This window comes from Sciurus vulgaris, assembly GCF_902686455.1.
Source record: "Sciurus vulgaris genome assembly, chromosome: 14".
NCBI lineage: Eukaryota > Metazoa > Chordata > Mammalia > Rodentia > Sciuridae > Sciurus > Sciurus vulgaris.
Genome location: NC_136475.1, coordinates 51437125 through 51451327, shown reverse-complemented (window position 1 = coordinate 51451327; position 14203 = coordinate 51437125). Strand labels below are relative to the sequence as shown.

Here is a 14203-nt window from a genome sequence, read left to right as displayed (position 1 = left end):
CCCTCCCTCCCTTCCTTTCTTTCCTTCCTCCTTCCTTCTCCTCTCCTCCCTTCCTCCCTCCCTATCTTTCTCTTTCTCTTTCTTTCCTTCAGATGTGGTCTGGACTCAAATTCACCATCCTCCTGCCTCAGCCTCCCAAGTAGTTGGGACTGCAGATGTGCATCCACTCTTTCTTGCTAGAGCATATTTTACATACTATTTTCTCAAGTCTTTGGTTTACTAAATAAATGTATAACTTTAAAGTAACCTGAACATAAGAAATGGCCACAGAAGGGACTGGGGTTGTGGCTCAGTAGTAGAGCACTTGCCTAGCATGTGTGAGGCACTGGTTAAGTATCATATCTTCATCAGATAATAACTTTTAATATTACACTTCAATATGAATTTTTATGCTTTAACTGGGTTGCACTTGGAAATAATAAGGAACAAAACACTTAAAATGTTGTACTATCAATTCAGAAAATCAAGACATATAATATAAAAAATCCCACAAAATCACTTTTAAAATAAGATAACACAAGACTATACAGCTTTTCATTCTTAACAGGAAGAAATGTGGTGACAAAAGACTAAGCGTTTCAATGATTAATATAGGTAATGGCATTAATATCAATGCTAACAGCAGAGTTTTTATTTTAAAATAAGATAAATACTCTTGTGAGAGAATGTCAGTGCAAAAATTAATGAGAACTCACACTTCATATTCAGTTTGTATGAGATTGTTGTTACACTCTAAGATTTTTTTGCTTAATAATTTCTAGAAAGACAAATTATCTACACATTTATATCTTATACAATATTTTATTTTTAATTTTTTTTAGTTGTCAATGGACCTTTATTTATTTATATATGGTGCTGAGAATTGAACCCAGTGCCTCACACATGCTAGGCAAGCCCTCTAACACTGACCTACAACCCCAGTCCCACATCTTACACAACATTAACAATAGCATTAGTTAACATTTATCAAACACTGACTATGTGCCAGGTACAAATGTAAATGATTTACTCATTTAATCTGCATAGACCAGGTATTACTGGTATTATGGTTTCACAGATGAATCAAGCAGGAATTTTAAAAGCTATCTTTTAGGGTTTCAAATAACAAGACACAATGCTATCCATTTTAAAGGATAAATCTGAGACAGAAAAGTTACGAACATTTTGCGTTCAATATTTACTAGGTGCCTACTCTCTATCAAGTGTTGTGTTAGCTACATTTACAGAAATTAATTTAACAGTAACCCTGTAATGTTTCATTATCACAAATTTGTTTAAGATGAAACCAAGGAGCAATGAGAATAACTGACTTTTTTCTGAGATTTTACGACTGAAATTTAAAAAAAAGAACCTATTATTTTCTTTCAATTTTTTTCCAATTGAAAAAACAGAATTCACCCTTTAGTTGTTCCTCTGTATCTAATCTTATCTTGTTAACAGCTTCGTCTCTGGAAATCTAAAAGAAAGTTAAGGTTCAATTATTATATAAAACATGATAACATTTAGCATTTCTATTTTTACTTATTATATTGTAAGAGTACTCATATTTTTGTAATGCTAATATTCTTTAAAAGGTTAGAACTTGTCATTGATTTTTAAGAAATACTATTTGTTTATTCATTCAAATGTTATTTGCAGACTTCCCTAAAACTTATTAATTAATAATAGAAGAATGAAGAAGCAAACAGGTAAGCTTTTACTCAGACATTTGGATGAGATTTTTAATAAAAATAGGATTACAATTCATAAACAAAACTACATGAGTTATGACAAAAATATAATCCTGGAACAATTATACAAGACAAACTTCAGGTATACCTACTTTATCATGTTCATAATTTGTAAAAACTGCATAGAGTTTCTCCATGGCAAGTCTTTTTAAAACAGAAAATAAATGTTAGCATAATAATGTTTGAAACATGAGTCAATTTCTATTATAAATGAAACAAATACTTAATAATAAACTACAAATTTGTAAACTACGAATTTATTAATCTGTCTACTACTTATGATATGGAACACAAATAACTTTCTCAATACTCTCAAGACAAATCACTTATACATGTACTATGCCCTCCCTTCTTTTTGTCTTTATTTAATTAATTTCTCCTTAGACTTAGTCATATTTACTGAGTGGCTCCCTTTGTGCCAGACACTGTTTCTAAATATTAGGCAAATAGTGGTGGTTATACTTGATTTCTCTTTGAGAAATAAACAGTTTCCAAGATATTCAAATATTTTATGCTTATTCACTTTTTCCTGGGCAGAGAGAGATAGGAATTATGTGACTCTTGACTAATAAGTGCCTTTCTCATATTTAAGATTTCTTCTGGAAGAGCATGGGTGTTTCCTTTTTTAGACATTGGACAGTTATTTATAATAACAATATTTAAATCAGAAAAGTGTTATTTCTGAAGTAATATATGGGTAATGCTTCCATGGGAGTTTTTTTTCCTTAAAGGAAATTAAATATGGTGACAATTTCAAATTTTGTGGTACAGATGTTCTTACTTATGAACATGTTTCACAATCTCTGGTGAAGCGGTAAATATCTTCTGAGGTGTCCTCTTGGTAACACCAATTTCTTTCACCAACTGCTGGATGCCCAGAATTATTTGCTGGGTGTGTTTCACTCCTACTTTAATAGCATGGCAAAAGTCCTGCTGTAAAATGTTCTCTGCAGAGGCTTCCAACATGACTATTTATGAAAAACAAAAACAAAAGTATGATAATTGTCACTGAAACATTTATCAATGCAGCATTTCAAGACCATGATGTGACAAATAATATGGATCAATTTCATTCTATGGTGATATATATATACATCTTTTAAAATTTCCTTCCTCAGAGTCAACATACTTCCAAAATATATACAACAATAGATGAATAAAGAAGTCTTGATACTTAAGTTTATATTCTCCTAAAATTTAATGAAGGATTTCCCATCAAAAATGAAACAGAAGCCAGGCATGGTGGTGCACACCTATAATCCCAGTGACCAGGGAGGCTAAGGCAGGAGAATGGCATGTTCAACGTCAGCCTCAGCAACTTAGCAAGGTTCTAAGCAATTTAGTAACTCCCTATCTCAAAATAAAAAATAAAAAATAAAAAGGAGATGTGGCTCAGTGGTTTAAGTGCCCCTGGGTTCAATTCCCGGTACCAAAAAAAGAAAAAGAAACAGAAAATAAAAAAACTTACACTTTAGTATTACCTTTATTAACAAAACCAATCTTTCAAAGTATACAATAGCATTTACTTTTAACATATATTTTTAAGTCAAATTGAAAAACATACAACATCTTAGGTAACCAATAAATGTTTCCTGTTTAACAATTATTTGAAGTGACCTCCTCCTTAATTTTGACTCCTCACATTGTCTCATTCTTGCACAGGTGGGGAAATCAATGCAGTAATCCTATTTCAAGTAAGCCAATCAGAGAACTCTAAAGTTGGGCTTCCACCATGTTACAATCTAGCTAAAATTTGCCATTTGGCACTAGCTTTGCATTTTGGAAGACTAAACAATCTTCTGGCTTACTAGTATATCATTTCTGGTGGCTTTAAACTTGTACAAAGTCAAAGACCATGCTTATACATAGTTGCCATATTCATTGAGCCACATCCCCAGCCCTTTTTTGCATTTTATTTAGAGATAGGGTCTCACTGAGTTGCTTAGCTCCTCACTATTGCTGAGGCTGGTTTTGAACTTGCCATCCCCCTGTCTCAGCCTCCTGAGATGCTGGGATTACAGGTGTGCACCACCATACCCAGCAAAATCTTTATGTACTTTCTATGTAGGAATTTCATCAGCTAATTCAGACCTGTGAAAAGATCAAACATTTGCATTACCAGTCATGGAAGAATGGGAAATGGAGGCAAGGCTTTTCAAAAAAAACACTGGGGAAAAAAAAAATGGCTAAGGCTCCCCAATTTTGGCAGACATAAACCTAGAGATTTAAGAAGCTGAGTAAACTCTAAATGGGGCAAACCCAAAGAAAGGTAGGCAACAATATCACAAACTTCTATACATGAAAAGCAATTCAAATAACAGATTATCATCAGAAACCATGGAGGCCAGAAGGAAGCAATACAATATTTTACCGGAGATGAAAGAAAAGAACTGGCAACCCAGAATCATACACCCAATGAAAATATTTAGGAGTAGGGTTTTGGGAAGAGGGGAAATCAAAATTCTCAAACAAACAAGAACCAAGAAAATCTGTTGCCAGTAGACCTACCCAGCACTTTTCTCCTCCCTTCCCACCTCCTACCCCTTGGTCCCTTTCCTTTAAATGATCTCCCTTTGATTTATAGGAGATCCACTTCCACCTTATTTTCTTTTCCTTTCTAGCTTCTGCATGAGAGAAAACATGCAGAACCTTATTCTGCTTAACATGATGGTCTCTAGTTCCACCCATTTTCCTTTTTGGCTGAATAAAACACCATTGAGTATATATACCATATTTTCTTTACCCAGTCATCTGCTGATGGATACCTAGGCTAGTTTCATAGTTGGGTTATTATGAATTGTGCTGCTATAAACATGGGTATGCATGTGTCATTGCAGTAAGATGACTTCAATCCTTCATGATAAATACTGAGAAGTGGTTTAGCTGGGTCATATGGTGGGGTGGTTAAATGCCTAGTCTTTTGAGGAGATGCCATACTGGTTTCCATAGTGATTGCATTAATTTATAGTTCCACCAACAGCATAAAAGTGTTCTTTTTCTCCCCATCCTCTCCAGCATTTTTTACTGTTTGTATACTTGATGACTGCTATTCTGACTGGTATGAGATGAAATTTCAGCATAGTTTTGATTTGTGTTTCCCTAATTGCTATTGATGTTGAACATTTTTTCATGTATTTGTTGATCATTTGTAATTCTTTTGAGAAGTGTCTATTTATTTGCCCATTTATTAATTGGGTTATTTGATTTTTTTTGGTGGAAAGTTTTTTGAGCTGTTTATATATTATAGGTATTAATCCTCTATTGGAAGAGTAACTAGCAAATATTTTCTCTCATTCTGTGGGTTCTCTCTTCACACTCCTAATTGTTTCGTTTGCTGTACAGAAGCTTTTTAACTTGATGCCATCCAGTTATTAGCTCTTGGCATTATTTCCTGAGCTTTAGGGGTTCAAAGCAATTCCGTTTTAAAAATGTTTTAATAGACAATTCCTGATAGTTCTGAATCTACGGACCTGTGCTGTTCAACATGGTAATTACTAGATATGCATGGTTATTTACATTTAAATTAATTAAAATTATATAAAATGAAAAATTTGGTTGCCCAGTCATTCTAGCAACCTTTCAACTACTTATCAGCTACCTGCTGATATGAAATATTTCCTAAATTGTAGACTATTCTACTGAACATTGCCACAAATACAAAAAATTTAAACTAAAAACCTTGTTAAGATGATTGTTTTAAACGATTATTTTAGTAACTGATGATGAAAGATTTGTGGGATTAGCTAAAGTTATGAATTTGAGACACAAAATCTAAAAACATGGTGTTACTGTAGTTTTCCCTGTTATATCCTATCACACACAGAACAATTAGTAATATTAAATGTATCAGTTTTAAAACAAAGCACTCAAAAGGTATTGTGCAGAATATTGGTTGTTGAAGTCATCTAGCAAATGACAGCATGGAGAAATTATTCTTGCTTTAAAGATCTTGACTACTACATATTTTAGTAATGAAATGGTAGCAATTTTATTATTTGTATCCTAGAAGTTCCATGATGGTGATAATAATCATAACACATGAAAAAGGGATAAAAATGCATATCTGGTAAACTTTATAAAAGCAGAAAGCCAGCTGAATGTCTTTATGGAAATAGTGTGTAAGTCAAAAAATGTAGGTTGGTAATTTTTGAAGCCAGTTTCCTTATAGGTTGGTTCTGAATTACTTTCAGTATCTCCTAATTATTCAAAACTACCCTCTGAGGTTTATTTAGCCTCTAGAGTCTCATTTTTCCACTTAGGGAGCAAAAGGTGAGAATAGCCAGTTCAAAGGCTGCTCATAGTGTTTCCATAGCATACCATAGATGTAGCAAAGAATCTTTGTTAATTCTTACATGGCTTACTTAAAATTAGAGGGCCTCAACCCTAATGTAGATGGGGTTTATAAGAACAATTAGGAGCAGGTTTATTTTTTTCATCTTAATGACAATAGCCAGTATTAACTTTATGCTTACTAGAAACAAAGGTTTCTGATTCTTACTTGTTATTTTGCAAACTCTGACTTCTGCCTTCATACTACTCTGTAAAGTAACTGGATCAATTTACTAACTGAAAATAAACGGATAATGCAACTTTAAGGAAAAAAATTCAGATGCAAATCAAGTGAACTTTCCTTAGTAAACAGACGCTTTCACAGAGGCTCTTTTTAAGATGCTCATTTATAATGTGGGGATCATCTATTATTCATGATTTTCCTAAATTCTGGAATATCCTCTTCACATTATGATAGGTCCTCATGGTATAAATCTCACCCTCTGGAGTTAAAATTAAAAAAACGCATCCTTGCCTTTTCTTCAATCAAGGATGCCATCATGTGCCACAGTTCTGCCCAAAGAGATGTAAATGGAAACTGCTGGGTGGGGATTTCTGCGAAAGCACCTTACAAGGCAGGGTGACTCAATTAGCAGTCACAGGGCTTTCTGCTATTCCACTCTTTGTTTTTCCTCCTGACTATGGTCAGAAAAATTGCCAAGAGCTCTAGCAGTAAGATTATTTAGTATGAAGATGAGGCCACACCTTGAAGGTAGCAGAGCAGAAAGTCAGAAGAAGACTGGATTTCTTAAGACAACATGGAGCCACCATCACTGTCTTGGACTCATCACCTCTAAATTTCTTTTACCTGAGAGAAACATAAATTTCCATCTTGCTTAAGCTTGTTTTTGGTTTAACAACACAATCTAATAATGTGGACAGCATACAATTCCTATGTGTTTTGTCTATCATAGGGTGCCTAGTTCTAACTTCATTACTGCCCAACATACCAGTAGCTAGAAATGAGATGTTTCACACATTTATACAAAAAAGTACTAAAATTTTAGTAGTTTATGTTTCATCAAAATGTTCCCATATCAGAAGATGCAATGTCAAAAAGTCCAGGCCATAGAAAGTTCTACAGCAAAATAAACAGATAAGTTTTCTAATTTGTCCAAAGTCACATGATTATAATGGTAGAAGCAAGTTTCAAACCCACGTCATTCTAACTGCTAAAGCAAAGCCTATCCTCCTTCCATACACTAGAACAAGACTGAAATTTTCATTCATGCAACCAATGACATTTTTTTTCAGGGAGTAAGTGGAAGTGACCTATTGTTAGTGCATTTCTTCTATTTTATTACTGGTTTTCCATCTACTAGATGTCCTTATAGGACATCAAGGAAGCTTATGATGATTGAATTGTTTAAACAAAAATATTTAAACCAATAAACAATGAATTTGTTACCAGGTTTAAAACTATTTTTAGATTAAACTATTAGTCTAAAAATAATTTAGTCTAAAAATAATTACTGAAATTATCTTGCTAAAGCTTTTTGTACATTTTAATTGCATAATATTCTGTAATTTTAGGTATTATGTGATAAGAAGCAAAGGCTCTGCTAAAACATGACAGAGATAAAGGGAAAACAAACATCTTCACTGCTACTGACAAAAGACACATAAGAGTTTAAAAACATTTCTTAAGAATCAAGAACTTTTAAGTAAAATCTGAAACAAACGTGGTACTTAAACTACTTACCAATCTGACTTTTAGGTGCTCCAGCAACCACTAAATTTAAAGTACTAGAAGACATTTCTTTTCTTGTTGGGTTAACAATACATTCCCCATCAATCATTCCTATTCGTACTGCCCCTAAAATATATTAAAATATTGGTAATTGTTTTAAGGTATTATTCCAGCAATGGCTTCAATCCCCTGTCTTTGTGACCACAGAACAAAATTCATTTTTCATGGTACTAAAGGCCCACCGATCCTATGCTATCCCACCTTCTAGACCCCGTGGACTATTCTGAGTTGTTCAGGTATATCATTTCTTCTACACATTCTCAGATATGCTGATGCTCTTTTGGTCTACACTATACTCTCTCTAAAAGAGATGTTCATAACTGATCCTGAGGAGGTTTGGCTTCCATACTGGCTACTTAAAGAAGCCCTCCTTGACAACTCAAAACTACAGAGTTAAACCTGACCTTCCCTATCATTTTCTTAGCACCTTAGCTAATTAATACAATAATGCAAATAATTATCTGTCCCTTAAGCTCACAGCAAATAGTTTCTTTGTCTTTGTGGTGCTAGTCTGCCTTTGTTCCTTCAGTCACTAGCTAGTATTTAGAATACTTGACAATTATTTACTTGATGAATAATTTTTACATTTTATGATTATAACTTGTAAGAGCTATAGGTTACAAACATTTGTTTTCTCCTCAAAGAGTATGTGCTCTGATAATTTTCTAGTGCAAATAAAGAGGCAATGAAAGAGGCAATGAAGAAGTGAATATATCTAAGCACATTAAATCCATATGGAGCACCTTCACATAATTGCTACTGAAAGTAAGCAAGGATCAGAATGTCTCTTAGACCTGCACGGACTCCTGGATTATCAACCCCAGAAGTAATAAATCAGAGTCAATAAATCTATGCCCTTGCTATAATATACTTACTATTATTAGAAGAATATAAGTACAGGTTTTGATTTTTCATAGCCTAACTTACCAACAGGTCCATTCCAAGGAATATCTGATAATGAGAGGGCTACAGAAGCTTAAAAAAAAAAAAAAAAGGAAAAAAATAAGAGCTGAAATTAAAATATTAAAATATTTCATTATTTTTCTTTATTTTTTAAAAAAAATCAAGAGTGATCATTTTAATCTCTATTTTTATACTTACCACCATTAATTGCTAGGACATCAGGTTCATTTATACCATCTACTGCTAACAGATTACAAAGGACCTGGTAGATGGGAAAAAATTTTGAAGTACTTAAAAACAATGTACTTGATTTGCGAAAACTATCGTTTAGGTTAACCTCCTGGCCTAAAATACAGGAATGCTACAAGATTAAAAGTGTGGGCTTTGTGGCCAAACCCCTTAATTTTGGTTATCAATTAACTGAATCCTTCACATTGGGTAAATTAGTAAAATTAAACCTTGAATGTTTCCTCATCTTTAAGAGAACAATAATGGCATCTTCCCAAAGGGTTTCTATGAGAATTACAGAAATATCGTATGTTAAGTATTTACCACAATACTAGTTGCAGGTATTCAGCAAATCTTAGCTACATGTTTCTATACTCTGTTTGTAAGTAAAGACGAAACAAATCAATGAACTGCTTAAGACCAGTGATATGCCTATGTCAAACTCTTTCTTTTGTCTGTCATATTTTTAAGAAAATAATTTCCCTTTTAGTTCCCAGCGCTGGGGAAAAAAAAAATCTTCCTGAAGCTGTGACATCTGTGCGAAGGTAGAATTACACATTTAGTTCATGTAAGTAAAATGGTTACTTAAGTATTCTTAATTAAAGTACATGGTCATTATGAGCTAATAGTCAGAAAATATTAAAATGTAATGAAGCAGAGGTTCAGAGGATCCAGTAATAAAGACTGGTAATAAAAATTAGTTGTGTTGATTGTCCTCATCTGTGACTAAGACCTATAAGGTCCAGTTACCTGATCTGGTTTCCTTCCACCTTTCTCACACTGACCTTACTTCAAACTTTCTAATTCCTTTCCTGCCTCAGGGCTTTTGAACTTCCCATTTCAACTGCCTTGAGAGCTTTCCAACATTTCTGGTTAGTTGACTCCTCATAACTCAGGTGTCAGCTCCAATTGATACCAAGTAAATGTTAGCTTTTCAAAAGTATTATCCTTTTTTTTTTTTTACATGACTTAAAGTATAAAATGTAAGAGCACTATTGAAATTTTTATAATGTTTAGCCTAGAAGAATTACAGAAATTAAATAAGTTTTGATTGACTTGGAAACAAATAACATAAAGCAGAACTTACCTGTGTATCATAAAAGTAGCCAGCAGGAAAGAGAGGTCTAACTGAACGATCTGCAAAAAGAAAGAAAGACATTAAATAGTACTGACAGAGTTGCTTTAGAGTTCAAAACTTTTGAATTAATATAGCAAGTTGTTCAATATGTCAAAAACAAAACAGAACAAAACCCCTTGGATTGATTTGCTAATAGGGATGTACATAAATATCAATCTTTCAATTAATATAGAATATGACCTAACACTAAGCAGAGGAAAAGACAAGACGAACAGCAGAACAAAAGAAAATGTCTCCTTGATATTTTGTATCTGTTCATTAACTACCAATTTCTGGGTGTGGGACCTATAAACTATATTTATACTTAAAACTGTCAAAGACTTGGAAGATTATTTATATATATTTCAATAGTTGATACATATCATGTGTTTAGGAATTACCATGCTCAACATAGAAAAATGAAAAATTCTAGGGACAGATTCAACACAGTAGAGGCATGAGCTATGGAATTCATATGCTCCATAGAAATTTATTAATTTAGTCAACAAATATTTATTGAATGCCTATCCTTTTTTGTTTTTTGGTATCAGGGATTGAAACCAGGAGTACTTCACCACTGAGACACATCCCCAGGCCTCCCCACTTGCTAAACTGCTGAGACTGGCTTTAAAACTTTGATCCTCCTGCCACCTCAGCTTCCTGAGTAGCTTGGATAACAGGTGTGTGCCCCTGCACCTAGCTGAATGACTGTTCTGTGCCAGGCAGTATACAAGTTAAAGAAGATTTGGTGAGTGAAGAGACGTAAGTTTTTTCTCTCATGAAGCCTACATTCAAGTGAGAGAACAGAGAGAGTAGATAATCCTTAATGGCAATCATGCAATGAAGGAAATTTTAAGAAATACTGGCATATTTGAAAACATTAATGCCTCTATCTTAATATCTTACCTATTATTCGACTTGTAAGAATTTCTCTATCAGAAGAACCAATCTCTCTTCTAAGGTAGTTTGTGGGAATTCTACCTGCTGCAGCAGCCTTCTGTCTGTAGTCCACCTGCAATAGCAATGAAAAAATTGTTTGTATGATTCCTTTTTCAAGAAAAACTGTATCACAAAATCTATTATATATTAATTTTCTTGAGTTTGCTAACAACATATTCTAGACTATGAGTAGAAGTTATTTGATTTACTTTTACAGTTTTGTATATTTTAGGGAAAGGAGAGTTTATAGAAATATTTCAGTTAGAGCTGGGCAGGTGGTACAAGCCTACAATCCCAGTGACTCAGGAGGCTGAGGCAGGAGGATCACAGGTTTGAGGTCAGCCTCAGCAACTTAGCAAGGCCCTAAGCAACCTAGTGAGACCCTGTCTTAAAAAAACATAAAATAAAGTAAAATAAAAAGAGCAGGGTTTAATCCCTAGCACCCCTCACCTTTAAAAAAGAAATATTTCAGGCATTCAGTTAAAAAAAGTCTTCTACTTAGCAGTCAGATGACTACTTAGCTTCACTACTTCCCTCAGTAGCTCACTCTGGTCAAGTCAAACACTGACTTTTTGTATCAACTGTTAGATATAACTAAATTCCCTTTTATATTAGAAAGAAGCCATAAAATCCTAAGGCTTTCTTCATTTACCATATACTTGTAGACTCATCCTGAAGGGAAACCCATGAAGGCAATGAATTCATTGCTTATTTGACACTGACGCACTCATGTGCTTCAGTGATCTCATCAACCCATATACCTGAACACTCTAAAATATGTCCACATGCTAGCATGAGAATTGGTTATGAAATAATCCATTCACACTCTTTTAATGATTCAGTATCAAAAAACTAAGGACAATCTGTTCTTGTATAAAGTTTATATTTAGAACTCATAAGAAAATGGAAAAATATTATAAATTCTACATTTATACTATAATTACTGTTCAGATAAATCAGCAAATTACTTACCACCAAAGGCATGAACTGGGAAGGTGAAGGTTTTGTTTTACTGACAGCTGTGACCATCACTGCAGTGTCACCTGACTTAAACATAAACAACACTGGTAAATACCTTTAAAATCAGATATTAACATCTAAGTAGCAACTGAATAAATACTCCAAACACAAAAAGATCTCTTATTCCATGTGATAATTATTCACAAATAATCCAGTCTTTTTTTTTTTGTACTAGGGATTGAACTCAGGGGCACTTGACCACTGAGCCACAACCCCAGTCCTACTTTGTATTTTACTTAGAGACAGGGTCTCACTGAGTTGCTTATTAGCACCTCACTTTTGCTGAGGTTGGCTTTGAACTCCTGATTCTCCTGCCTCAGCCTCCCAAGCCACTGAGATTACAGGCATGTGCCACTGTGCCTGGACACAAATACACAAATAGTCCAATTCTGATCCCCTCCCACTTTTTTTTTTTTCTTTTTGGTACTGGGGACTGAACCCAGGGGCACTTAACACTGAGCCATATCCCCTTTACTGTTTTATATTTTATTTAGAGACAGGGCCTCACTAAGTTGCTGAGGCTGGCTTTGAACTTGCAATCCTCCTGCCTCAGCCTCCTGAAATGTTGGGATTACAGGCGTATGCCACCAGACCCGCTCCAACCCTTCTATATGATCATGATCAGTATTACAACAGTCATTAAATTTTTGAAAAGGGGAAAGGGGGCACACTGATAGCTCAGTCACATCCAAGGAATTGAATCATATTTCCTATTTCTAATGAGGAAATTTAGGTTATACATAATAAAAAATTTTCAATTTCATTATTCTATTGAGAATAACAAAATTACTTTCTCTAGAAAAGTCTAACATTTGATTAACAAAAATACAATAAAATCACAAGTGGAAAGGATCAAGTTCATTTAATACATTTGGGCCTTTGACCTCTGGTTCTGACACTAGAAACGAACTTACATATCTGAATTAATTTCCAATACCACCTTTTTAAGTTATATGATGTTATAAAGATTCAGTACCAGTCTCCATAAACATTTTTAGGATGAAGTTTTAAAACCTGTTTTTTTACCTGTACTACAGCAGAGCCATCTGCAAATCTGGCCAGTTTTCCAGAGGATATTTCTATTTTTCTGTTTAAAAATAAAAATTCAACACAAAATGATTTAGTGTTATATAAAATAATCAAAGATTCTAATAGAAGAACTAAAAGCTACCAAGTTTCACAAGTCCTCCTCCCTAAGCAAAAAAATGAAAAGGATGAGACTCATATACAAGGGGAATTTAAGAGCTGCTTAAAGAAGATAGAAAAGAAGGTATAGGACAACCCTGAATGACAGATAGAGTATTTTAGGGGCACAGAAACTAAGTGCCTTTCTAAATATTAATTCCCATTTACCACCTCAGTTCAATCCCTTTACATCCCTTGCCTTGCTGACTATAGTAACACATATAACGAACTGTATCATTTCCCTACTTAATATCCTTCAAAATTTTCCCCAGTACTTTCAGAACAAAATATAAACTACTAAATATTGCCTACAAAGACTTTCATGTTTGACAAGAGTGTCAAGACAATGGTGGAAGAACAGTCTTTTCAAGCAATGGTGCAAGAACAACTGGATATTTATATGCAAACTGAAGTTGGATTCCTTCTTCAAAGATAAAAACTAACTCAAAATGGATCCTAGACCTAAAAGAACTAAAACTACACAATTCTGAGAAAAAACATAGCAATAAATCTTTATAAACTTGGGCTGGATAATGTTTTTTTTTTTTTAAAGATATGATATCGAAAAGCATAACTGACAAAACAAAACAAAACAAAAAACTAAAGTGGACTTCATTATCAAAATAAAAAACTTGCATGAGTCAAAAGAATGTAACAGAAAGTCCACAGAGGAGGAGAAAATATTTGCAATTCACATATCTGATAAGAGACCTATCTAGAATATGTTAAAAATTCTTACAACTGAACAATAAGACAACTCAGTTTTGCTAGGGGTGTTGCACATGCCTGTAATCCCAGAGGCTATACGGAGGCTGAGGCAGGAAGATGGCAAATTCCAGTCCAGCCTCAGCACCTTAGTGAGGCCCTAAGTAATATAGCAAGACACAGTCTTGAAATTAAAAAAACATAAAAAATAAAAAGGTCTGGGGATGTAAGTCAGTGGTAAAGTGCTTTGGGGTTTAAAAATAAATTAGCCTTCCCCACATCACCACTCTCTATAAG

At 33.9% G+C, this 14203-nt stretch overlaps 1 protein-coding gene across 2 annotated transcripts in view; it reads right to left on the bottom strand.

The window, feature by feature from the left end:
* The window catches only part of PNPT1 (polyribonucleotide nucleotidyltransferase 1), a 57101-nt gene that overhangs the window by 39157 nt on the left and 3741 nt on the right, over nt 1-14203 (bottom strand). Inside the window, exons 2-11 of one of the 2 annotated variants that reach the window (XM_079110209.1) lie at nt 13043-13103; nt 11969-12043; nt 10964-11069; nt 10028-10077; nt 8911-8974; nt 8737-8784; nt 7762-7875; nt 2512-2698; nt 1823-1874; nt 1399-1456 (exon numbers count right to left, since the gene is read on the bottom strand). In XM_079110209.1, coding sequence (XP_078966335.1) covers nt 1399-1456; nt 1823-1874; nt 2512-2698; nt 7762-7875; nt 8737-8784; nt 8911-8974; nt 10028-10077; nt 10964-11069; nt 11969-12043; nt 13043-13103 — 815 coding nt within the window. The remainder of the gene's footprint in view (nt 1-1398; nt 1457-1822; nt 1875-2511; nt 2699-7761; nt 7876-8736; nt 8785-8910; nt 8975-10027; nt 10078-10963; nt 11070-11968; nt 12044-13042; nt 13104-14203) is intronic. The other variant, XM_079110210.1, reaches the window with a different exon arrangement.